The sequence below is a fragment of the Nesoenas mayeri genome (assembly GCF_963082525.1).
Source record: "Nesoenas mayeri genome assembly, chromosome: 9".
NCBI lineage: Eukaryota > Metazoa > Chordata > Aves > Columbiformes > Columbidae > Nesoenas > Nesoenas mayeri.
The window spans coordinates 8,459,908-8,484,077 of record NC_137557.1 but is presented as its reverse complement, the minus strand read 5'-3'; the positions used below and the strand labels follow the sequence as shown (position 1 = coordinate 8,484,077).

The window sequence follows — 24,170 nt, the reverse complement described above, 5'->3', positions numbered from 1 at the left end:
AGGGAGTCAGTGCCAAGCTGGGGGCACCCCCAGTGGGCTGTGGGATGACGCTTGTATGGTGTCACTGGACAGGACCAGTGATAGCAACCCTGCCTGTGCCTAAGACGGGAGCTGCAGATGCAGCGCTTGGTGATAGTGCCCACGGGCACAGGGACAGCAGAGGTCTGTCCCCCACACCTCTATGGTGGCACAAAGAGACCATTCCAGGCTCCAGGCCATCTGCCACCCATGGAGGCTTCTGCCCGTAGCACCCACAGCCAGCTGGGTGCCCAGGGCTGGCTGTGTCGCACAGCCACCCGTATCGGTGCCAGGGCAGACCGTGGTGCATGTTCTGGGGCAGCGCTCCCTCCGTCACCCCAGTACAACTGCACTGGACTAAAGCTTCATGGGACCTGCCCACTTTGGTCCCCAGTGTGGGGGAGTGGGGTACTTCTGGGGACAGCACTGTGTTGTGCTGGGATACACTGGGATGACTGGGACAGCACCAGAGCTATACTGGGCTATACTGGCTCAGCGCCAGAGTTGTAGGGAAAGTAACACTGGGTGCTATTGGGACAGCAGTGAGGCGTGCTGGCACACCACCACCACCATAGTGGGACAGTGTCAGCCTGTACTGGGACTGCATCACAGGCAACACTGGACTAGACTGGAGTAGTGGCAGGGCAATAGGAGGATGGTGCTGGGGCATATCGGACTGGCACAGAGCCCTGGGTGCTGAGCGGGGTGTCCTGTCCCATGCATACCCATGGCCATGCTGGTGCCTGTGCCAGCAGGGTGACAGCACCTGTGGTGGCCTTGCAGTGTGCCAGTGGCCCATGGCTGGGCACACTGGTGACAGTGGGCAGAGCGTGTGTCTTGGCACGGGGCTGCCCCTCCGGATGAGTGTCCCAGTTGCTGTGGGGTAGTGCCAGGAGTTGACAAGCGAGGAGGGAGCTCTGCGCCCAGGGACACAATGAGCGGGCAGCCCATTTTCTTGCCTCCCTGCTACAAACCAGTTTGTGTCCAGCAGTGAACCCTCCCAAGCTGCTGAAGGGCACATCCCAGCCCCCAGCTCTGCCGTCATCACCCACCCTTGGGGGTGCCAACGTCAAACCAGAGGGTGGCACCCGGGCGGTGAGAACTAGTCCAGGCAGCAAGAACTAACCTATTCCCAGTCCTGCAGCACCAGCCTGGCAGTGCCACGGCTCCGTCTTTCCCTGCAGCTGGTCCTTGCCACAGAGGTGCCATGCAGTGCCCTGGGGAAGGTTGGCCCTGCCAGCTGCCCTGGCTGCTCCTGAGCCTGTGGCGGTGGTGAGACAGAGGTCCCGGCAGCCAGCTTGCCATGCTGGAGCACCTTGCCCAAGGATTGCTGGTGCCAAGCTCTGCCCGTGTGCCCCTCCGGAGAGGGCCGAGCCGCTGCTGCCTGGTGGGTTCGGCAGCGAAGAGTGGAGCGCACCTTCTTTCCCAAGGGCTGGCAGCCCCGAGGCGCTGAGCAGCACCACGGTAAGGACAAGCTCCCTGCCAGCTTTTGGGGTACATCTGGTGAAGGTGCTGGGGTCCTCTGCCACCCGTGGGAGTTGATGGGTCCCCATGTGCCCTCACTGCCAAGACCTCAGGCATGCTGCACCCCAAATCTGACCTCCAGCCAGGCAGGGCCATGAGCTTGGGGAGTGATTGCCTCCAGGGCACCTAGCATGGCACTCCCTACCCTGCTGTCCACGTCCCACTGGGGAGGAACCCCGGAGAGGCAGGGACGGGTGGCAGTGCCAGCCCCACACCAGCCTCTTGTGCCGTGGGCAGAGGGAGCAACGTGTCCCACGGGGATCTGTACCCACCATCACCCCACGCCAGCCTTTACCCCCTACCTCCACTCACCGGCTGCCCGCGGGCACCACCCTCAGCTGGGAAACCTGTGGGCAAAGCCCGGGGGTGGAACGGACCCCGCTTCAGGGCAGAGCCCCCCGGCCGGGGTCCCCCTGCTCGGTGCCGGGCGCTGCCGGCGGAGGCGGAGCGCGGCCGGTCCCTCCCCCGGGTAGTGCCCCGGGCCCGCCCCGTACGGCCCTGGAGGAGCCGCCGCCGCCGCGGGCACCGGCACCGGCACGGCGAGGAGCGGCGGCACCATGGCCTCCGAGAGCGAGGGGCAGCGGGCGCTGGAGTACGAGCAGACTCTGGTGAGTGCCGCCGGCCCCGGGCACCGCGGGGCTCCGGGGGGCAGCGGGTACCGGGGTGTGCGGCGGCGCGCCGGGAGAAGATGGGCGGTTTGGGGCTGCTGCCCCGCTCGGGGTGGCAGTGCCGATGAGCTCTGCGGTGCCTAGTTTGAGGTACTGTCTCGGGGCTGTGGCTGGGCAAGGCACCGGGGCAGGGGGTCCACCTCACAGCTCCCCTGACGGCAGAGGAGCCCACCTGAGCCCCCATACACAGGGCAGGTCTTTCTCACACACCTTACCCCCTTTCCCCAAAACCCCTCATCACTCTGGGGGTGATGCCCACCCTGTGGGGACTCCCACAGGCACCTCCCGGGCACCTTTTACCCCCTGCACTGTGCCTGGCCCCAGCCCTCTGCTCTCAAGATAGCGTATCTCCCCCACCTGCAACCTTAGCCCCATGTTTACGACTCCATCCCCTCTGAGGCCTCCCTGCTGGCACCCGAGTGCCTGGCTGTCCTGGGGGCATCCTCCCTCCCTGCTGTGCACACAGCTCCTCTGCTGCCCACAGCCCTCGGACAACCTGGGCAAAGGTGCTTCTCTCTGGCCCCAGCTTGGGAAGGTGCCGGGAGCAGCTCAGGATACTTTGCCCTGGCAAGGGCCTTCAGCCAGGCAGGTGGAGAGGTGGGCAGGGAAGAGGGGGCCTGAACTGCCACCAGGCACCCCTGCCCATGGCTGCCTGAGTTTGCTGAGAGCTCGAGTGGGTTTCTGCGAGTGGGGCCAGCCACCCTGAGGCTTGCCCACCCAGAACGTGGGCACGGGGCAGTATTGGGGAGCTACTGCACCAGGCACCCTCTGCATCGGCTTTCCAAGCACCCAAAGCCCTCGTGTGGGGATCCCTCTCAGTGCGTACCCCAAGCCACCTCATCCCTGTCAGGTGCACAGCATTGATTGGCCATGGGAGCCCTGGCTCTGCCCAGCTTCTCTGTGATCTTATCAGCCCCATGGTGCCTCCCCAGCAAGGCTGAGCCAGGGAGCAGCCAAGAGCATGAACAGGAGTGCGTGGTGCCGTCCAATGTGAGATGTGGGGGACCCTCTTTCCCCTCTAGTGCCAGTTTCTGCCCCTCGGTGCTGTGTTCGCGGTGGGTGGGCAGAGATGCCATCCCAGCCGGGCACTGCAGGGCGGAGAAGCCTGTGGGCGCGCGAGAGGGGAGAGGCACGCCGGGCTGGCATCGGGGCAGCCTTGCACGGTGCCAGCAGACTTTGCCCTCCCTTCCTCCGGGCGGAGTAGCACCCATGCCCTGGGTGCCCCAGGGTGCCCATCCCCATGGCCTCTCCGTGGCCTCTGCACTGCAGCGAGGCTCGGGAAACTACCTGGGACTCGTGGGTGAGGCCGGGTGCAGTGTCATGCCTGGCTTTTGGTAGCCACCTGGGCGCATGCCGGGCAGGAGGGGTGCCCAGCCTTCCCCAGCACATTTGAGCCACCACTAGCTCATGCCAGCACCTGCCAGGAGAGTCAGGATCCAGCCAGAGCCTGGCACCGGCTAGTCTGAGCCTGGTGGCCCTGGGGACAGCCCTGGGGACAACTCTCACTGCCCCTGCCCGCAACCAGGACATCATAGCTGGGCTGCAGGGCTGTGTTCAGCCTTCCCCACCCCACATCCTTACCCCCCCAGATTTCAGCAGGCGTGGGCTGCCACAGCCACGGTGCCACTGGGGGCTGGCACAGCCCCAGTCTTAAAGGTCTCCCCAAACCATAGTGTCCCTCTCTGGGGACCTCATGCTGGATGGGTGCCTGTGAGAACCCCTGGCTGTACCGAGGATGCTGGTGTGTGTGCCAGCCCCAGTGCCCCCCACATGCCATGCTGGTGTGATGGGGAGCAAAGGGCCCCCAGTGGGGAGATTAGTCTGACAAACTGCCCTTGTTTGCTGCAGAGCTGCTCAGAGCGATTAGAGCCCAGCTAAGACAGGCAGCGTGACGCCTTCCCCCCCCAGCCTCTGCCTGCACACTGGCAGCCTGGGGAACCCCCTACCCCTCCTGTCTTGAAATAAACCCCCAGATCGCGGTTTTGTGGTCTCCAGCTGTGTGGAGGTGGGCACCACTGTCAGGCAACTCGGTGCTATGGGACAGGGTGGCACGGGGACACGGCAGCGCCAGACGCCAGTGCCACAGGCACAGCATCGCCCAGGCGCAGCGGGCACCTCGGGCTGACAGTGACCAGGGGGCTGCGGCACAGCCGGTGCCCACAGCACAACAGCCTAGGACCGACATAGCAGCCTTGGCCAGTGCCCATGTCCCCGGGTGCCCCCCCCCCAGCCCCCCCCAGTGCCCGTTCCCTGCCTGCCCGGCACTGTGATTGTTCAGCTGCTTCGCGGCGGAGGCTGGAGTCCCGGGGATGTTTGTGTTTCAAAAGGCCTTTGTGGAAAAATAACCCGAGCGGGAGGAGGAAGAGGAGGAGGAGGAAGGAGAGAGCCCACCGCTGTCTTTCTCCGAGGCCCCACAGCCACGCCAGAGCTGGGGGCACAGCAGCTGTGCCTGCCCAGCATGGGACACCCCAGGGGTCCCATGTCCTGCCTGCGGGGCCACGGCGTGAGGCAGAAGGGTGGCATAGGGTGACAGGTGGCAGCCTTTTGCTTGCATCTCTGCTGTTGCAAGTGGGGTTGGCTGCAAACTGGGGGCACAGGAGGAGAAAAATTTCCACCCGCTGGACTAGACTGGACCCCGTGGGGTTGGGTGTCCCACCAGGTGCCCCAGCACCGGGCAGGCAGCATGTTGGTCCCTGGCATGGCCCCAGGAGGTGGGCACCAAGCCGATTCAGGGGTCACTCAGCCTGGGGGTGCCGTGGTCCCAGCCAGCGCTGGCTGTGGGGCGGCAGCAGGGCCGGGGGAGGTGGACACTTGGCAGAGGGACAGTACTCCTTGGGGTGCCGTCCCGTTTTGTCTTCCAGAGGAAACAAGCTTTGTTCGAAGGGAGCCTTTGAAAGCCAGGACCCGTGCGGGGCCAGGGTCCTCCTCTGGCAGCTGATGCTGGATCTGCCCCTGTGAGGTGGTGGTGCTGGCATCTCTGCCTGGCTCGTGCCTGCCCCCCAGCAAATTTCCCCCCAGGAGCTGCTGAGCAGGAGCATTGGGGGGAAATCCGTGATAGGAGAGGGTCAGCTACGGAAATGAGTGTGTCCCCCCGCCTTCCCCACCTTCCTCCCCACCCTCCGTCCCACTGTTGAGCACAACCTGGGTATTAGGCAGCAGAGAATCCACCCGGCGCCGCTCTGGCTGCTTTCTGCTCCCTGCCAAAGGGACCTGGGCAGGACCGATGCCCTGTGAGAAATGCACCTTCACGCTGTCCCCACAGGGAGCTGGCACATGCCAGCAGGCCAGAGGTTGTGAACAGGACCCAGGCGTCCGGGACGGTCACTGCTGCCGGCGGCTGAGGCTGGGCTGCCCACGTGCCAAGCGTGATGCCCACCCATGGTGTCACCCCTCCAACAAACACCGGCACGGGCCATGCTGGGGAGGGAGGGGGAGTGTGGCTGTGCCCCGACTGGGCGGCCACGTGCTGGGCTGACACAGCACGGCGGGTGGGCATGCCATCGGCATGGGGCTCACGTCGCCCCGATGTGGGAGCCTGGCAGGGTCCCCATGGGCCTGAAGCCTCCCTTTGTGCCGGGCAACCTCTGGCACTTGGCATTCAGGTCATGCCGGGGGGAGCGAGGCGGAAACCAAGCAACCAAGTCCTTGGCAGTGCCCACAAGCACAGGACAAATGCCCCCGGCTCAGCAGGGAGGATGGGCACAAAGAGCTCTTGGCCAGCATGGGGGTCACTGCCAGGGCCGGCCAGGGCCAGGGCCAGGCCACGTGCCACAGCCATGCAGGAGGCACCTGAGGAGAAGGGAGTGCCCCCTACATAAGCACGGAGCCCTTTGCACCCCTTTGCTCCCCAGATCCCCTCCTCACAGCCTAGGGACCACCCCATGCCCCATGCTGTGCCCCCCTCTCTGTGGGGCTGGGGTCCTGCCCCCCACTGCCCTCCTGCCTCCATGCTGCCAGCTGAGACCGGTTAACTTGTGTCACATGTGCCATGCCGAGGCTGCCTCCCAGGGGACATCCAGCCCTGCTTTTAGTGATGCCAGCACAACCCCAGTACCAGCCCTCAGAGAGTCTCCTGGCCAGGCTGGCCATGTTCCCATCACCAGAGGCCCTTCCCCACCCTCCGCCAGCCCAGCCCAGTGCTCGGGGCACCTGGGCAGGGCCGGGGACTGGCACTGGCCGTGCCGACTGCCTGTGCTGGGTACGTGGGCGAAACAATCGTCATCAGTCCCAAAGCACCTTATCTGCCTGGCCCCTTCCCACACCGCTGTGGGTGTCCGGGGACCACAAAGGCACCACCACCCCTTCCCCTGAGGGTGCCGTGGCCACCTGTCACCTCGCCTGGCACCCCTTGGTGCTGGGAAGCCACATCACTGTGCCCACTGCTTCTCTGCCTCAGTTTCCCCACTTGAATGTGGGAGCCAGGCTGCCAGCACCCCGTTATACCCTTGTCCCCTCCTTCTCCCCCAGATGTATGGGCGCTACACGCAGGACTTGGGCACCTTTGCCAAGGATGAGGCCGCCCGGTTGCGGCTGCAGCAGGGACAGGGGGAGGGGGACACCCTCCGGCCCCGCCGCCCGTCTGAGCTGCTGGAGTACACCAAGGGCCGCTGTGCCCCTTGCCGTGGTAAGGGCCACTGGGGAAGGGGACGTGGGGGGGGACACTGGTGGGCACAGCCCCACGGCAGCATGTGGTCTGGGCACAGCTGCCCAACCTGCCGCCGTGACAGTGGGTAGAGTTTCTCCGGCTGTCATGGGACACCGGCGCCAAGGACAATGCCACCTGCCTGCCGGGCAGCGGGGACACAATGACCCAAAATAGCCAGGCACACTGCAGGGACCGGGGGGCCCCTGGCCTCTCTGCCTGGGGCCGTGCTGGGGGGCCGTGCTGGCAGGAGGTGTGTGCCCAGTGACGCCATGTGCTGCCGTGTACAGCCGGAGCCCGCTGACGGCTGCAGTGTGGCTGTGATGGTTCAGCACAGTGGTGCCGGCAGTGTGGGGTTGGTGCCTCTGGTTGTGAGCACTCGTGTCCCTGCCAGTCTGGCCCTGCCACCCCAGTGTGCCCATCCCCAGGGCACCCAACCCTAAGCCTGCCCTTGTGCCCGCAGTCTGCGCCTTGCGGTGCCAGCGCTTCCTCATCTCCAAGGTGGGCGAAGACTGGATCTTCCTCATCCTCCTGGGGCTGGTCATGGCGCTGGTCAGCTGGGCCATGGACTTCGCCATTGCCACCTGCCTCCAAGGTGAGTGGGCACTATGGGGGTCCCGGGGCCATGGTGAGGCATGGGGTAGCAACGTCACAGGGCCATGCCATGCCCCTTGCCACCCATGACCCACCTGGCTGGCTGTGCCCACAGCTCAGAAGTGGATGTACGGGGGTCTGGACACCAACGTGCTGCTGCAGTACCTGGCCTGGGTCACCTACCCAACCGTGCTCATCACCTTCTCGGCTGGCTTCACGCAGATCCTTGCCCCCCAGGCCGTGGGTAGGGCACCAGGGGGGCTACCTGCACCCTAACAGGGTGTCCTCTCCTTGGGGCTGTGGGTGTCCTCTTGGGCTATGGAGTTGGGGGTTCTGAAGTTCTTTCAAGGACTATGGGCTATTCTTTATAGAGTCTTCTGCAAGCTATGATATGGATGACCCCTGTGGGCAATAAGGTTGGGGGTCCTGGGGATCTACCTAGGGCTATAGCCTAGTCTTCAGAGGGTCTCCTGGGGTCTATGGAGTGGGTGTCGTCTTGGGATATGGGGCTAGGGGTCTCAGAGGTCTTCCTAGGGCTACAAGCTGGTCTTCAGAGAGTCTCTTGAGGGCTATGGGATTGGGGTCTCTGCAGGGCTATGGGTTGAGCTGTCCCTGCGTGGCCATGGGGCTGTTCCTGCCGACTGTACTGTGGGGAGAGGTATCTCTGGGATCTCCCTGTGGCAGTGTGGTGTGGCAGAGTGCCAAGGATCCCCCCCAGAACTATGGGGCAAGGGTTCCCCAGTGTCCCCCCTACACAGCCATGGGTCAGGGCTGTCCTTGCGGTGCCAGGCTCAGGGATCCCTGAGATGAAGACCATCCTGCGGGGTGTCGTGCTGAAGGAGTACCTCACCTTCAAGACCTTTGTGGCTAAGGTGATTGGGCTGACATGTGCCTTGGGCAGCGGCATGCCCCTGGGCAAGGAGGTGAGGACCATGCCTGAGACAGGACAGGCAGGGGGCTGGCAGGAGAGGGGGATGGCACCATCCTTGGTCTGTTCACTGTCCCCACAGGGTCCCTTTGTCCACATTGCCAGCATGTGCGCAGCCCTGCTCAGCCGCTTTCTCTCCCTCTTTGGGGGCACCTACGAGGTGAGCAGGGTGGGCTGGCCCAGGGTGGCTGTGCCTGTGCCCCCCAGCAGGGTTGACAGCAGTTGGGGCGGGGGGATCCAATGTTCATTCACCCCTGGCTCGCCTGCAGAACGAGGCGAGGAAGATCGAAATGCTGGCGGCTGCCTGCGCTGTCGGTGTCGGCTGCTGCTTCGCCGCCCCCATCGGAGGTAGGGTCACCCTGAGCCCCCGCACCCCCACTCACCAGGGTCCGCCTGGTGAGGGGAGCAGGACCCCAGGATGGCTGGCATGGGAGAGGGCACAGGGAGGAGGGAGGGGGGGAATGAACAGGCACCGTCCTCCCCGAGGTGTAACGTCCTCTCTGCTCTGTCCTCTCCCCTGCCGCCCTGCGCTCCAGGGAGCTCCCCGCTCCGGCCCCGCTGACCCTGCCCGTAGGTTGGTGATGTGTCTAACCCTTTCCTTGCCCTCTGCCTGCTGTGCTTCCCCATCTGTCTGTACGTCTATCTGTGTATGCCCCCCATCCCAGTGCCACCTGCCACAGCTCTGCTTGTGTCCTCACGCTACCCTCTTGCTCGCGCTGACTGCTCTTCCAGCCGGGGACCGGCCATACGCTTTGCCAGGGAAGCCCTTGAACCACCCCACAGCGTGTCTGTGGGGCTGGCCACACCCCCGTGGGCCGTGCACGAGTGTGGGCTCGGGGTGGGAAGCATGCCAGGCACCGCGGGCCTGCCTGGGTTTCGCCGCCTCCCTCGTGCGCTTCCCCTCGGTGCCAGGCGTCCTCTTCAGCATCGAGGTCACCTCCACCTTCTTCGCCGTCCGCAACTACTGGCGCGGCTTCTTCGCTGCCACCTTCAGTGCCTTCATCTTCCGTGTCCTGGCCGTCTGGAACAAGGATGAAGGTACCTCCAGCAGGGTGGGGGGCACGGAGGTCCCCCTGCACAGCCCTGCTAACCCCTGTCACCCCCCCCAGAGACAATCACAGCACTGTTCAAGACCCGTTTCCGCCTTGACTTCCCCTTCGACCTGCAGGAGCTGCCCGCCTTCGCTGTCATCGGGTGAGTGCAGCCACCCTGGCACCCGTCCTGTGGCCCCGGAGTGGCAGTGGTAGTGCTGGTGGTGTTGGCGGTGGCAGTGGCAGTGCTGGGTGCTCACTCCTTGCCTCTGCCCAGGATCGCCAGCGGCTTTGGGGGTGCGCTTTTCGTCTACCTCAACCGTAAGATCGTGCAGTTCATGCGCCGCCAGAAGACCATCAACCGCTTCCTCATGAAGAAGTAGGTGCCTGCTGGTCTCTGGCACTGGGGTGGTGGAGCCGGGACTGCACCGACGTCACCTCCTGCCCATGCCACCCTGCCAGGCGTCTGCTCTTCCCTGCCCTGGTGACACTGCTCATCTCCACACTGACCTTCCCGCCCGGCTTCGGACAGTTTATGGCTGGCCAGGTACCTGCCATGGGGTGGCACACCAGTTCCCCACCCTGGGGCCACCACCAGCCCTGGCTGAACCCTGTCCCTCGCCAGCTCACCCAGAAGGAGACCCTGGTGACACTCTTTGACAACCAGACGTGGGCCAAGCAGGAGCTCAGTGACGAGTTTGAATACTTGGGCATCTTGGAGGCCTGGTGCCACCCCCGCTCCAACGTCTTTGTCACCCTTGTCATCTTCATCATCATGAAGGTGGGTGCCTCCAGATCTGGCATGCCACCAGGACGCTCTGAGGAGGGGCTCTGAGTTGCCACCAGGGTGGTTGCCAGCAAGATGGCACTGAAAGGCACTGGGTGGCTGCTCTCAGAGACCTCCAAGGTGTTGGCTGGGCGCTGCTGACATGCTGTGAATGGGATCTTGGCCGGGAGCCACCAAGGTGCCAGCGGGAGGTGCTGGCCAGGTGCCACCAGAGAGGTTCTGGCTGGGTGCTCCCAAGTGCCAGCAGGGTGGTGCTGCGCAGGTGCCACCAGGGAGGTGCTGGCAGGGTGCTCCTGGGTGGATAGGGGCTGCCCCATGGCACAGCACAGTGCCCATGTGCTGTCCCATGGCAGCCAGCTGTCAGGCACAGCTGAGGCAGGAGCAGAGCTGGGCCAGGGGGGAGACTAGCAGCTGCCTGTGTCCCCTGTGCAGTTCTGGATGTCAGCGCTGGCCACCACCATCCCAGTGCCCTGTGGAGCCTTCATGCCTGTCTTTGTCATCGGTAAGAGCCCGCACCCCACATGGTCATGGCAGGAGGAGAGACCTGCCTGCCAACCCAAGCAGGGGCACCCTTCAGTGTCCCCAGGTGTCCCCTTAACTGGCAGGGAAAGGGCAGAGGAGGGGGAGCATGGCTGGGTGCCAGAAGAGACCCCGTGCCCGCTCCCAGCCTCTCTTTGCGGGCAGGCGCAGCCTTTGGGCGGCTGGTGGGGGAGAGCATGGCAGCCTGGTTCCCCGATGGCATCCACACCGACAGCAACACCTACCGCATCGTGCCGGGGGGCTATGCCGTGGTGGGTAAGTACCGGGCCGGCACGGGGACACCATGGTGGCATCACTTGGAGATGCTCCAAAGGAGCGGGTGGGTTCCCCAGGGCTGAGGTGTTATCCCCAGGGACTGGGCATGATCTCACCATTGAGGATGTCCCCAGGAGGTCCCAAAGGCTCAGAGTGTGGCGGATGGGTTGAGGACCCAGCCCCACAAGCAGCAGCTGACAGCAGCCCCTGTGTCTCCTGGGGACGGGCACAGGGGCAGCCGCGCTGTCAGGTGCCGTCACCCACACCGTGTCCACGGCTGTCATCGTCTTTGAGCTGACGGGGCAGATCTCGCACATCCTGCCTGTCATGATTGCCGTCATTCTGGCCAACACGGTGGCCCAGAGCCTCCAACCCTCCCTCTACGACAGCATCATCCGCATCAAGAAGCTGCCTTATCTCCCTGAGCTGGGCTGGGGTCACCACGAGTGAGTGTGTGTCCCCTGCCCTGTCCCCAAGCCCCTCAGCAGGCACAAGGGGCCAGCATCACCCTGAGCCCACCATTACCCACCCTGGGCAGCAAATACAATGTGCGAGTGGAGGACATCATGGTGCGGGACATTCGCTACGTCTCCCTCAACTGCAAGTACCGGGACCTGCAGCACGTCCTGCAAAGCACCAAGATGAAGAACCTGCCGCTGGTGGAGTCAGCTGGTGAGATGCGGGCAGGGGGTTGTGCCGGTGCCTGCCCAGGCGGTGGGAGCGCCGGGATGGGGATGGAGAAGGGGCTGTCGGGAACCAACACGGCCCCTCGCTGCTGCTGGCAGAGTCCATGATCCTGCTGGGCTCCATCGAGCGGGCGCAGGTGGGGGCCCTGCTCAGCCAACAGCTCAGCCCCCAGCGCCGGCTCCAGGCCCTGCGGCAGAAGGCGCTGGCCGAGGACGAGCACCGGCTCTCTGATGCCAGCATCCGCTTCCAGGTGAGGGGGCAGCCCCCCTGGGGGAAGGGAAGGGATCCCCAGCCAGAGTGCCCCCCACCCCCGTGTTCCTATCACCCCATCCCCCCACAGATCAGCACGGAGGCCTCCTCGGGTACCCCTGCCCGCATCACCCCTCGCAAGCCCCTAAAGCCGGCACTGAAGCGGGTGCCCAGCAATCTGGTCGAGCCACCCCCAGGTGAGTCTGTGCCTGGCCCCCCCTCCTCTGCATGCACTCCAGCGCTGACACCCCCTCCCTGCCCACAGGTGACACCGGCATTGCCCTCAGGAGCCTCTTCTGTGCCAACACCGCTGCAGAGCCCACCGAGGTGAGTGCCCACCCCTGACAATCACTGGCTGGACCTTTCAACCCCCCTGCCATCCTTTCCCATCACTCCCATCCCTTTTCATCTCTTCCCAAACCTGCCCACCCCTTCTCATTCCTGCCCATCGTTTTCCATCCCTGCCTATCCCTTCCTACCTCTTCCTACTCCTGCCCACCTCTGCCCATTCTCACCCCATCCCTTTCCAGCTCTGCCCACCCCTACTTCTCCCTTTCCTTCCCTGCCCCTTCCTGCCCACCCTTACTCATCCCTGCCTTTCCCTGTTCATCCCTGCTCACCCCTACTCATCACTACCCATCACTTTCCATCCCTTCTCATCCCTGCCTATCCCTTCCCACCTCTTTCTAGTCCCACCCATTCCCACCCCACCCCATCCCATCCCACCCCATCCCATCCCATCCCACCCCATCCCATCCCATCCCATCCCATCCCACCCCACCCCATCCCACCCCATCCAACCCCATCCCATCCCACCCCATCCCTACATGTCCCTTCCCTGCCCGTCCCTGCCCGTCCTGCCTGTGGCACCACCCCCCACGCCCTAACGCCGCTGTCTCTCCCGCCCGGTGCCAGGCGCAGGGCACAGCCTATCGCAAGGCCAAACACGTCCGTATTTCCATCACGGTAAGCTGCAGCCAGTCACAGGCTTGGCACAGCTTCTCTCAACCAATCGGAGCCCAGCATGGATTCTCTGAACCAATCAGGGGCCTGGCAAGATTCTGCTTGGCCAATCATGTTTGGTGCGTGTCTGTGCAGCCAATCTCAGACCGTCCAGATTCTGCTCAGCCAATCACAGTGTGCATCTTCCCAATCCCAAACCTTTGTGGCCAATCATAGTGTGACCCAGAGCCTCTTGGCCAGTCACAGCCATGAGATTTGCCTCACTTTGCTCAGCCAATCATGGCACAGTCTCCATTCCCTCCACCAATCACAAGCCTGGCGTGTCCTACCTTGACCAATCATGGTGTGACCTATGTTCTCTTAACCAATCGTGTGTGCGCCCTGCCCACAACCTACCCACGGTGCTGCCTGCACCCTGCCTGCATGTGCTGCCCACACCCCACCCAGTCTCTGCTGCCTGCACCCTGCCTGCCCCCTGCCTGCACCCTGCCTGCAGATGGCATGCAGGTGTGCTGCCTACTGCCCTGTCGGACCACTCACACTGACCTCTTTTGCAGGAGGACATGTTTCTGGGTGACAAGATGACTCCAGAGGAGGTAAGAGGGTGGGCAGTGGCAGACAGGACCCCCTGCCCAGGACATCCCAAGGGGGTGCTGAGCAATGAGGTGGGCAGGGAATGGAGGGATGACGCCGATGTCTCCATAACACTGGGTGCAGGGAGGGCAGGGATGGCCTTGGCTGACACCCTGGGGGCTGTGCCCCCTCACCCTGTCCCATGGTGTGTGTTCACCCTCCAGATCCTGGATTGGGAGGAGCAGCAGCTGGACCAGCCGGTGGACTTCAGCAGCGCCAAGATTGACCCTGCACCATTCCAGCTGGTGGAGCACACCTCACTGCACAAGGTGCACCCACACCCCTCCAGACCCTCCCCAGATCCCCTAGACCTCCAACTCAGCCCCCCTCTTCCTGCAGACCCACACCGTCTTCTCGCTGCTGGGCCTGGACCACGCGTACGTCACCAGCATCGGGCGCCTGGTGGGCATGGTGTCCCTCAAGGAGGTGAGCGGCGCCGACGGTGGGGTTGGAGGGACACAGGCTGGAGGGCACCCAGAACACCTGCTCACAGGTTTGGGGTGTCTGCAGCTGCGCAAGGCCATCGAGGGCTCGCTGACAGCCAAGGGGGTGAAGGTGCGCCCACCGCTCGCCAGCTTCCGCGACAGCATCGCCAGCATCAGCGAGCCCGACACCACCGCCCTACGTCAGCTCTGGAACCGCCACCAGCACCACCCCATGCCCCGCGAGGCCGGACCCGGGGGTGACGGTGAGGAAGATGCCCCCAAGGACCAGGAAGACAGGGTACCCCCCGTGTCCCCAGGTGTCACAGGGGCTCCCAGCAGGTGTTGGGAGATGCCTACAAGCTTGGCATAGGGGTGGGCACCCTCAATCCAGTGCCGCTGCCCCCACCTGTTGCTGGGGGCTGGCAAGGTGCCCCCCAGCCTGCCCATGCCCCCCGCCTCCCTGCCCACTCTTGGGGCTTCCCAGTTCGCTACCTCTGCCCCCGAAGCCCTGTTGCCCCCCTGGCATGGCCACTGCTCTCACTGTCCCCCCCAACAGGCACCCAAATGTCCCTGCTTGGGGTCGCACTTGGGGCAGAGGGTCATTGGGTCAGGGTGCCCATGGGGACACAGGTCGGTACTGTTCCCCTCCCAATCGCCTCATGGCTGGGAAGTAGGGTGCTGCTGCCTCTCCACTGTGTGCCCCACCCCTGTGTAAATACAGAGATTTTTATATTAATTTAATAAAATGACTTTATAAACAGAGCCAGGGCGCTGAGGGGCTGCAGGTGGGGAGGGGACACAGCCAGCAGGCAGCGGCTGAGCCTCGCCATGGCAGCAGAGTTGGCGTTGCTTGGGGCAAGAAGCCCTTTTTAGCCGGAGCCGGCTCACAGCGTGGCCTCACTGCGGTACCGCGGCTGCGGGGGCTCGCCAGGGCGGCTGCCGGAGCGGCGGCGGGCGGTGATGATCAGCGTTCCAGCCTCAGTGAGGGCACAGCTCACCGACAGCGGGTCCGTGTCCTCAGGCAGCTGGCACTTGTGGGTGAAGGTGTCGCAGATGGTGCCATCCTCAGCCACCTGCAGGGGGGCAGCAGCAGGGTGATGGGGCACAGCTACACACAGCACAGTCCCAGTTACCCCAGTGCTAGCGATGGGGCAGCTCCCAGTCCCCATGGCTCCAGCAAGGAGCTCAACAGGGCAATTCCCAGTTACCCAGAACTGCAGGGGAAATTCCCGGTTACTGCATTGCCAGCAGAGAGCAGCTCTTACTTGTCTCTGTCCTGGGCATGGGAAAATTTCCAGTTACCCCAATGCCAATGGAAACTATTCCTGATTGCCCCCACTAGCAGAGAATGCAATGGGGCAGGAATTTGCAGTTACGCTATTGCCAGCAGGGACCATTCCCAGTTATTGCCCTGCAGGAGAGGGTTCTGTGGGGCGGGATCCCTATTGCTCCATGGCTGGGGTGGGGGGTATGCTGTCCCTAGGCATGCCTCACCTTCTCAGCCTGGATGGCGACGTGGCAGTTGGAGGTGGTCACCACGATGTCGGGAGGCTCGAACTGGCTGACATCAGCCACCACCTGGTAGGTGTCACCCTGGGCACGCACCCAGGTGCCCAGACTGCAGGAGCATATGGCACCTGGGGAACCTGTGGGCATTGGGGGTTTGCTGGGCACAGGGACAGGGGGGCACAGTGCCCAGGGGCTGGGGCACTGGGGTGTGTGAGAGAGGCTGGTGACACTGAGGAGGGCATGGGGTTAGCAGGTGGCATTGGGGGGGAGTCTGGGGACAGCAGGGGAGTGGTGCAGGAGGCTGGGGCACAGGGAAGGGCCAGGAAAGCCTATGGGGAGTCGGTTATTGTGGGAGGGCTGGGATTACTGAGAGTATACAAGAAAGTGGGGGGGGGTAACAGGGGACACTGAGGGGTCAGGGGGTACAGGGCAGCTGAGGACATAAAGTCTGGCAGGAAGGTGTGGTAGGGGGCAGGAGGGATATGGAGGGGTCTAGGGGCACCAGAAAGCTCAGAAGGGTCTGAGGAGGGGGCAGCTGGGGGCACAGAGGCCCTGGGGACAGCAGGGAGAGTGAGGTTACGGGGAGTGGTGAGGGACTGGGAGGGGCGGATGCAGGACAGTCCAGAGAGCCATGGGGCAACCAGGGCTCCCCCAGCCTCCCCACTCTGTTCTGGGTGGGTGCCATGGTGCTCCCAGGCACAGGGCAGCTGGAGAGCCCTTCCTGGGGCAGCAGTGACCCCCCCCCCACCCCACATCCCCGGTACCTGGGTACCCGAAGGCATCGTGTGCCCGTGCGCCGAAGGGGCTGTGCCGCCGATCACCCTCGAAGCGGGGCTCCCCGTGCCCCTGGCCGTACGTGTGGAACGCGGAGGCCGAGCCCAGTGAGGCCATGGCGCCCACCACCTGCACCCCCCACAAAGCCTGGGCCACGGGGAAGGGGCCGGCCGCCTGCCACCACCACCACGGCCAGATGCCCATAATTAGGCACCCCGGCCCCAGGAATGTGAGATAAGGGCTGTCACTGTCACCCTGTGGGGCCGCAGGGAGGGGAGGCATGGTGCTGCCACCATGGGGCCTGACAGCCCCCCTGGCCCCCCAGGGACAAGGTGCCCCCCCCCATCTGCAAGAAGAGGTGCCCAGCACAGCGCTCGCACGATGGACTTTATTGGAGACCTGGTGGGATGGAGGAGGGGGTGCCAAGGTGCGGGTACCCCACGGGTACCACTGCAGCGGGGCGGGGGGGCTCAGGCAGCTCCCACGAGTGTGCACACACACGCACACACAGGTGTGCACACAGACGCATGCAGAGCAAAGCCCCCCCCCACCTCCCCCGCCCTCTGCAGGCACCCCGTTCCCCCCCAGTGCTGTGGGGAGCACCCACTGTCCCTGGAAAGCAGTGGGGAGTGGCAGGGGGTGGCAGGGAGACCTTTGGGTTGGCGTCAGGCCTGCTGGCCCCCGCACCCCCTCACAGCTTGGCCATGCAGGAAGTGGGGGGGCAGCCCCACGCCGGGCACCCCACGCACGGCGGTGGAAGGGGTGCTGTGCCCGGCAGAGGTTGCTGGGGGTGCTGGGAGGTGCAGGTGTGCAGGGGCACAGCGGGTGCTCGGTGCACCCTGGGGTGCAAGGCTGGAGCAGCATGCAGTGGGCAAGCGGCCCCACAAGAACACATGCCATGCAGGAAAGGGGTGGGGAGGGGGGGGCGGTGCAAGCATTGGCAAAATCTGGCATTTCTCCCCCAAACAGCGTGCCTGGACCCCCAACATGGCCCTGGGGGATCCCCGAGTTGGGGTGCCACCCCTGGCCAGGACGGGGTGGCAGGTTGCCCTTCATGTAGGCACTTGGTTCCCTGCTAGGAGTGAGTGTCTCAGGGACATCGGTCCTGGGACCTGCTGCCTTCCCCCTCTCTCCACCCTGTGTTGCCCCACGACAGACTTGGGGGGCCCTAGCTGGGCTGAGCCCCCTGTTGCAGCGCTGGCTTGAGGGTGCTGTCACTGGTGGCCCAAAGCCCCCCAGCCTGGGGGCCCTTGCCCACCTGACCTCCCCCCACAACCTTCCCATACTGGTCCCACACACATACAAAATTATAGAAAGCCCTGGCAACGCAGCACATCCGTGACCCGCACCCCCGCCCCCCGGCACCCCACAGCACCCTCCACTGGCCCCGTCCCCGAGGCAGCAGTTCACAGTATAAAACTCGGTCCGATAAAAGCCGCCCAGGGAGAGAAAAGAAAAGGCCCCTTGCTCCCAATTCCCCGCCCCCGCTGTCCTGAGCCGAGGGTGCTGGGCACGGCCGGATGCTCAAGAGGTTTTAGCCATGCCAAGGGCAAAGCCCGTGCCCAAAAAGAGACTCCGGGATGGTCTGGGGGGGAACATGCGAACAACCAGCCCCACTGATTCAGTCCCATCAGTTTTGGGGGGCACAGGTGGGCATCGGGGCGGGGTTGTAATCCCCAAAGCCCTTTCCCCCTCTCATGCAAAATATCCAGGAGGGTAACGATATGGCCAAGCGGGGCCGGGGCATAGCGGGGCACACTGGCCGGGGGGCTGCAGTGGACCCCCAGCCCTCTCCTGTGCCCAGCTGGTGACGGGGGGCGGCGGCAGGGCCCATCCCTTGCCCAGCACGGGGTCCGGCCGGGGGGCGGCGGCGGGGGGAGCTGGACCCCCGCCGGAGAGGCAGGGCACCCCGGGGGGGCATCAGGGCTCTTCGGCTTCCTCCTCCTCCTCCAGCGATGCCACCCCGGAGGAGGCGACGTCGGAGACTTTCCGGCGGAGCGGGAAGTCCTTGCTCAGCACCACCTCGTCCTCAGCGGGCGAGAGGCAGGCTTCGGCGTAGGACACGGCGTAGAGGGAGTCCTGGCACCGGAGCCGTGCCAAGCCCCGCAAGGCACTTTGGCTGGCTGGGGGGGGCAGCTTGGGCAGCAGCAGGTCCTCACCCCCCAGGGAGCCCAGCAGTTTGGCAGTGAGTTCGGAGGGGGACACCATCTCCAGGCTGCACAGGCTGGAGCAGAGGGTTTCTGGGGAGAGGGTGTGCGAGGAGTCGCTCTCGGGCTCGCAGGAGCTGTGCCGCACACCCAGCTGGCACAGGTGGCCCTGCAGCAGGTCCCGCAGCAGCGCGCTGGTGGGCACCGCGCTGGGCAGATCTGTGGGGAGCCGGGATGCCTGGGGTCAGGCTGGGCCTGATGGCACCAGGGCTGCCAGCCACCCCCCACCCTGTGCCCCGTAGGGTGAGAGCAGTGGGACGGGAGGAGCCCCTTTGCCCACAAATCCCCGTGTGCGTGGCATTGGTGACCACCAAAGGAAAAGCATAATAAGCCGTGGCACCAGGGATGGTGCTGCATTGCAGGGCTTCTCCATCCCCCACGTGGGCACTGCTTGCCACGGTGCCAGACAGGGCCACTGGCCTGTTAGGGGGTGGCCAGGCTGGGGGAATGCGGCTGGGCATGGGGCATCCTGCTCTTTCAATGCGTGGCACTGGCAGTGGGACACTGACACGGGCAGCAGGACGCCAACACCAGGACCTTACCTGCCCAGAGGGCGCCCGCTCCCCCTGGCACTTACCAGTGGGCTGGGAGCTCTCTGTGGAGGGCATGAAGTCCTCGTCGTAGGACTCGTCATTGGAATCATCCCCGTCCACAGAGGACCAGGCTCGCAGCTTGGCCTCGGCGATGGCAAACTGCTCAGCCACACCTGGTACGGGACAGGCAAGGGTCACACACACACCAGGAGGTTCCCCCACATTCCCCCTGCCCCAGTGCCTCTGTGCCCACAGTGCTGTGGCACCAATGGATGGATGGATGGCTGAACAGATGGATGGTGGATGGGCACAGCCTGCCCCACCAGCCCTGCCCACGCGGTGCCCACCGGCAGCGAAGCGTGCCTCCTGCTCGCCCTCGCTCAGGTGGCAGTAGGAGTTGAAGGCGCTCTCCAGGGCGGTGGGCGGCTCCACCGGCTTGCACCAGCCCTTCCACTCAATGAGGTGGGCGACGCGGCCCTGCGCCATGGCCGTTGGCTTCGTCACATGCTCCTTCACCACCTGCGAGATGCCTGCGAGATGTGCCCCTGCGTCAGCAACCCCTGGGCACCCCGAGTCCCCTCCACAAAGCCTGTGACCCAGCACCTCCTGCCTCCAGTCCTTGGGGACTGGCGCCCCCATGCCCTCCTCTCGGGTGCCACCAAGGACACCTTGAGCCCCCCAACCTCCAATGGGTTACCCCAATGCCTTCCCCAAGAGTCCCAGCCCCTGCACCCATAGGAGACCCCTTCCTTACCCAGATGACCCCCAGGCCCTCCCGCACCCAGAGAGCAGTTACCGTGCAGCGAGGAACGGGCCAGGGCTGTGATCTCCTGGATGGTCAGCGCGCGCCGCGACTTGGGCAGCATCTCGATAGTGTCCTCAACATTGACCTGCCAGAGCGGGCAGGGCTGTCACAGCCTCCGGCTACCCTGCCCATCCCCTGTCTGCTGCCTGCCACCGCTGTCCCCAGGAAGTCCTATGCCCTGGGAGTCCCACTCGGTGCCCACCCCACAGGGCCAGGGGGGGTCTGTGCACACGTGTCGCAAGCACACCATGCAGAGGGATGGTCACAGCCGCGACACGCAGGGCAGTGGGTACACGCACACCCACGCATGCGTGCGCACTCCCATGGTGTTATTACACCCATACACTGCTGCTGCGTGGACACGCACCGTGCACTCTCATACCTGCACTCACACGCGTCCACACTTGTGCACACAGAAACGTGTGCAGTGCATACACCCTGCGCGTGCCTGCTCATGTAACCAAGTGTAAACACAGACACACACACTGACCAAAAACACACACACACTCAATGCAGCTGGGGCCATCCCCACCGTGCACACATGTGCACCCACTGTGTACACGTGTGCTCGCTGTGCAAACTCCAAAAGTGCATGTACTGTATACACACATGCACATGTGTGTGCATGCCCTGTGCTTGTTGGTGCCACTGAGCATCCTCTCCAGCCTGTGCACTCACACACACACACACACACTTGCATGTGCAAGGTCACCACTGCCAGGCTCCCCAGCACGCACTCCGTGGAAGAAACCACCCTGCAGAACATCCCACTGCACGTCCCTGGTGCCCGTCCCGGCCACACCAGGCCCGGAGCCCGTGGCCACGGGGAAGCGATGCAGGATTTGGAGGCACGCAACGAATTGCATTGCCATGGCAACGAGGCACCGTGGACTGATTTCTCCCAGGATACAGCCCGGCTCGCGGCTGACGTCAGAGCAGCCCTGGAGCTGGCTGCGAGCTGGCAGGGACAGACGGACAGCAGGGACAGACGGACAGCAGGGATAGAGGGGCAGCGGAGCCCATCGCGCTCCCTGCCGTGGCCAGGGTGGGTGCCCTGCTGCGCGGCACCGGCACAGGCACCCTGTCCGGGCAGGGCCGGGCTGGGCGGTACCTGGAGGAAATCCTGGCTGTCGAAGGAGGCCTGGCGCAGCAGGCGGGGCAGCGGGCGGGCGGCGCTCAGCGGTGACAGCGCTTTCACCTCCTTCCACTCCACGCACAGCGTCGTGTCCACGGCCACTGTGGGAAGAGCCAAGGGGCATCAGCAACTCTGCCCCACCAGCAGCCCCCTGAGCCCTCCACCCCAGGGTAGCAGCTTGTTGCCAGGGCTGAGACCAGACACAACTCATTGCAGGGCCGCTCCGGAGCAGCCGTGTGCTGCAGCACGGGTGACTCACACCTGGGCAACTCTTCCGCCTGTGTCAGCGGTAACGTGCGGCCCCAGCCTGGCACTGGGGACCGGGCACCCGTCCTGGCTTGGCGGCTGTTTCGGGAGGGGTGGGGGCAGCTGGACCAGGCTGGGGGAGGAACGGACTGGGCCAGGTGCTGAGTGCATGGAGGGAGGCGGCACTGGGCCATGCTGCAGGGGGCTGGTGCTCCTCCACCGTCTCCAACACCCTCCTCCTCAGTTCCCCATCTCTGGGGCAGGAGAGAAAGGAGAAAAAAAGTGTGTGGGGGATAAAAGCACCTACATGCATCCTCCACTCCAACAGTCTGACCTCCTGGTACCAGCACCCCAAATGGAGGGGTCTCTGCCCCCTCGGGCAACGACTCTCAAGCACCAGGGCCAGGGAGGGTCCCCTGTCACTGTGGCCCCCAGGTCAGGCCAGCCCCCAAGGGGCCAGGTCGGGACGTCCCCGAGGACCCTCATCCCTCCTGCTCAAGCTGGACCTGGCTGACATAAACCAGCCATGAGATGGAATATGGGGGGGCAAACAGTGCTCCCCCATCTGCGGGTAGCCCCTGGCTCCTGGAGAAGCTGCTGACAGCATTGCCCCCATCTTCAGCTGTGGGCAGAGGCTCCCTGTGGTGATGCCCTGACACTAGCACCCCTGGCCTGCTAGCAGCAGCACTCCCAGGAACCCCCCAGCATGTCTGCAACACCCCCAGCTCTGTCCCAGCCCCCACCAGCCACTAGTACACCCTCAGATCATGGTCACAGCTGCCATTGCCCCCCTCCCTCCTGCAGCTCCCCCAGGACATCTGCGGCACCCACACAACACCCTGTGGCACCCCACACCCTGCAGTACCCCCTCCCAGCCCCCGTAGCCACTCCCATAGCCCTCAGACACCTCTATCCCTCTCCATAGCACCCCATACCCTCCCAGGCCTCCAGCCATCACCCTAGGACCACATTCCCTTCCCAGCCCCCTCCACACCGCACACCAACCCCCAGCTCCCCCAAAGCTGCACTCCACCCCCTCCAATCCCCCTGCTCCCTACACATCCTCACCCCCTCATATCTCCTTGCACCCTGTGGGTCACCCAGCTGCCCCAGAGCAGCATCCTCAGGCCCCAAAACCCCTGTCCCCCCACAGACCCCATCCCCCTATATGTACCCGCATCCCCCAGAGCTCTCGAGGTCCCTGTATTTCCCTCACCTCATCCTTAGGCACCCCAACCTTCTGTGCCCCCCTCCCCACTTCCATACTGCCCTGTATCCCCAAACCCACTTCTTAGCCTCCCAACCCCCATAAAACACCCCCGTACACAGCCACCCCATCCCCTAAACCGTCAGCTCCCCCATAGCAGCCCCCACCCTCCCATATCAGCCAGCCCAGTAGCCAGCACCTCCATCGCATCACCCTTATCCACCCCTTAGCAGTCTCCCCACAGCCCCCGCACTCCCCTAATCTCTGCATCCCCAAGCGCATGGGCTATAGGGGGACACCCTCCATACCCTAAGACCCCCGCCATGGGCCCCAAATTCCACCCCCATCCCAGCCCGGCGCCGCTCACCCACCGATGGTGGTTTTGGAGCCGATGCAGCCCATGCTCCCGGGGGGGCCCCGGTGCGGACACTACCGCCGGCTCCGCGCCGCCCGCATCGCCCCCCGGCCGCATGGGCGGCCCCGGGCAGCGCCCGCGCCCCGCCGGTAGGTGCTGCCGGGCCGCACCGGGTCGGGCCCGCAGTACCGGAGCCCTGAGCGGTGCCTGTGCCGGGCCGGGGAGCAGCACGTCCAGAGACGTCACTGCTGGGGGAGGAAGAGGAGGGAAAGGGGGAGGTGGGAGGAGGGAGGGAGATGGGGAGGAAGAGGAGGAGGATGGGGAGACGGAAGGAGGAGGAAGGGCGGGAGGAAGGCTGGGGAAGAGAAGGACGAGGGGGATGAAGGATGAGGGAGAGGAAAGATGGGGAAGAGGGAGGCTGGGAGGAAGAGGAGATGAGGAGAGAAAGGAGAGGGGGATGAAGGCAGCCGGGAAGGATGGAGGAAGAGGGGGGTTGAAGGAAGAGGAAGAGAGGGATGGAGGAAGAGGAGGGGGGCGCGGGTGGGAGGAGGAGGATGGACGAAGGAAGAGGAGGGGGCTGACGAAGAGGAGGAGGGGGAGGAAGGCCGGGCACCGCGGAGAGCGCCGTGCCAGCACCGCGGACAGCGCCGCCCCGCCCGGCCCCGGGGCCGCTGGTGCCCCCGGCCCCGGTTCCCCCCCAGCAGGAACACGGCCCCTGGGCCCGCGTGAGCCCCGGGGGACAAGAGGCAGGGACAGGGACCCTCCAGCAACACGGTCCCCCCACCCCAGGCATGCCCACAAAAGCCCCGCTGGGCAGGGGTTGGTGGTGCTGGAGGAGCCTGGGGGTCCCACCTTGCTGGTTTGGGGCAGGTGGCCGCAGGCTTTAGCACATCACGTCTGAAAGCACCACAGGAACCTGCCCTGCAGGCAATCCAGGCCAAGGCCGATGGGTTTGACGTGTAGCAAAAAACTTCTGTTCATTCTGAAACCTAATGATGGCAATTAATGCAGCTGCACCTTTTCCGTCCCGGAAGGGTAGTGTCAGGGTGCCACCCTGCCCCTTGGCAAGCAGGGTGCCGGAGCAGCTCAAGGGCCTCCCTCTTTACTTACTCACTCCCGGGCAGGGGGAAGCTCCTGGCCCCTTCCCCCTGCACAGGCCTTGCTGGCCTTTCCCTGCCAACTGCTTCCCAGCATTGGCACTGCCAGGGATCAGCCTCTAATCTGGGGAACAGCCTCCAGTTAATTATTCTGTACCCTCTGGGCCACGGCCAGGGTGACTCAGCAAGAGAAGCCCAACAGGGCAAAGACCAGTCCAGCCCCAAGGGGGGCCAGCCCCTCCTCACCTCTGTTCTCAGCAGGGACACCCCCACAAGGGCCCAGGGCAGCTCAGCCTCCCCCTTACCTACCAACACAAGGCAGGGGGATGCCAAGAGACAATCCCCCCAAAAGAGAAGG

The 24,170-nt window shown here is 64.7% G+C and overlaps 3 protein-coding genes across 3 annotated transcripts; 1 reads left to right on the top strand and 2 right to left on the bottom strand.

The window, feature by feature from the left end:
- Positions 1-2,099: 2,099 nt before the first annotated feature.
- Positions 2,100-14,314, top strand: CLCN2 (chloride voltage-gated channel 2; the record flags this gene model as incomplete). The annotated part of the gene is given in 24 exon segments (XM_080349708.1): positions 2,100-2,150; positions 6,678-6,834; positions 7,316-7,447; positions 7,562-7,690; positions 8,236-8,369; positions 8,457-8,534; positions 8,644-8,722; positions 9,287-9,412; positions 9,484-9,568; positions 9,683-9,784; positions 9,868-9,952; positions 10,031-10,186; positions 10,625-10,694; positions 10,877-10,987; positions 11,220-11,433; positions 11,526-11,659; positions 11,773-11,924; positions 12,015-12,177; positions 12,180-12,250; positions 12,839-12,889; positions 13,444-13,482; positions 13,684-13,788; positions 13,859-13,945; positions 14,030-14,314. Coding segments are annotated over 24 exon segments (2,796 nt in total).
- Positions 14,315-14,828: 514 nt separating this feature from the next.
- On the bottom strand, positions 14,829-16,344 carry LOC308043552 (heat shock protein beta-7-like; the record flags this gene model as incomplete). The annotated part of the gene is made up of 3 exons (XM_080349707.1): positions 14,829-15,017; positions 15,439-15,590; positions 16,218-16,344. The coding sequence occupies 3 exons, from the start codon at positions 16,342-16,344 to the stop codon at positions 14,829-14,831; spliced, it is 468 nt and encodes a 155-aa protein (XP_080205833.1).
- Positions 16,345-18,147: 1,803 nt separating this feature from the next.
- Positions 18,148-22,832, bottom strand: FAM131A (family with sequence similarity 131 member A; the record flags this gene model as incomplete). Its single annotated transcript, XM_080349407.1, is given in 7 exon segments — positions 18,148-18,568; positions 19,008-19,140; positions 19,315-19,497; positions 19,764-19,857; positions 20,884-21,008; positions 22,732-22,775; positions 22,777-22,832. Coding segments are annotated over 7 exon segments (1,056 nt in total).
- Between the last annotated feature and the right edge of the window lie 1,338 nt (positions 22,833-24,170).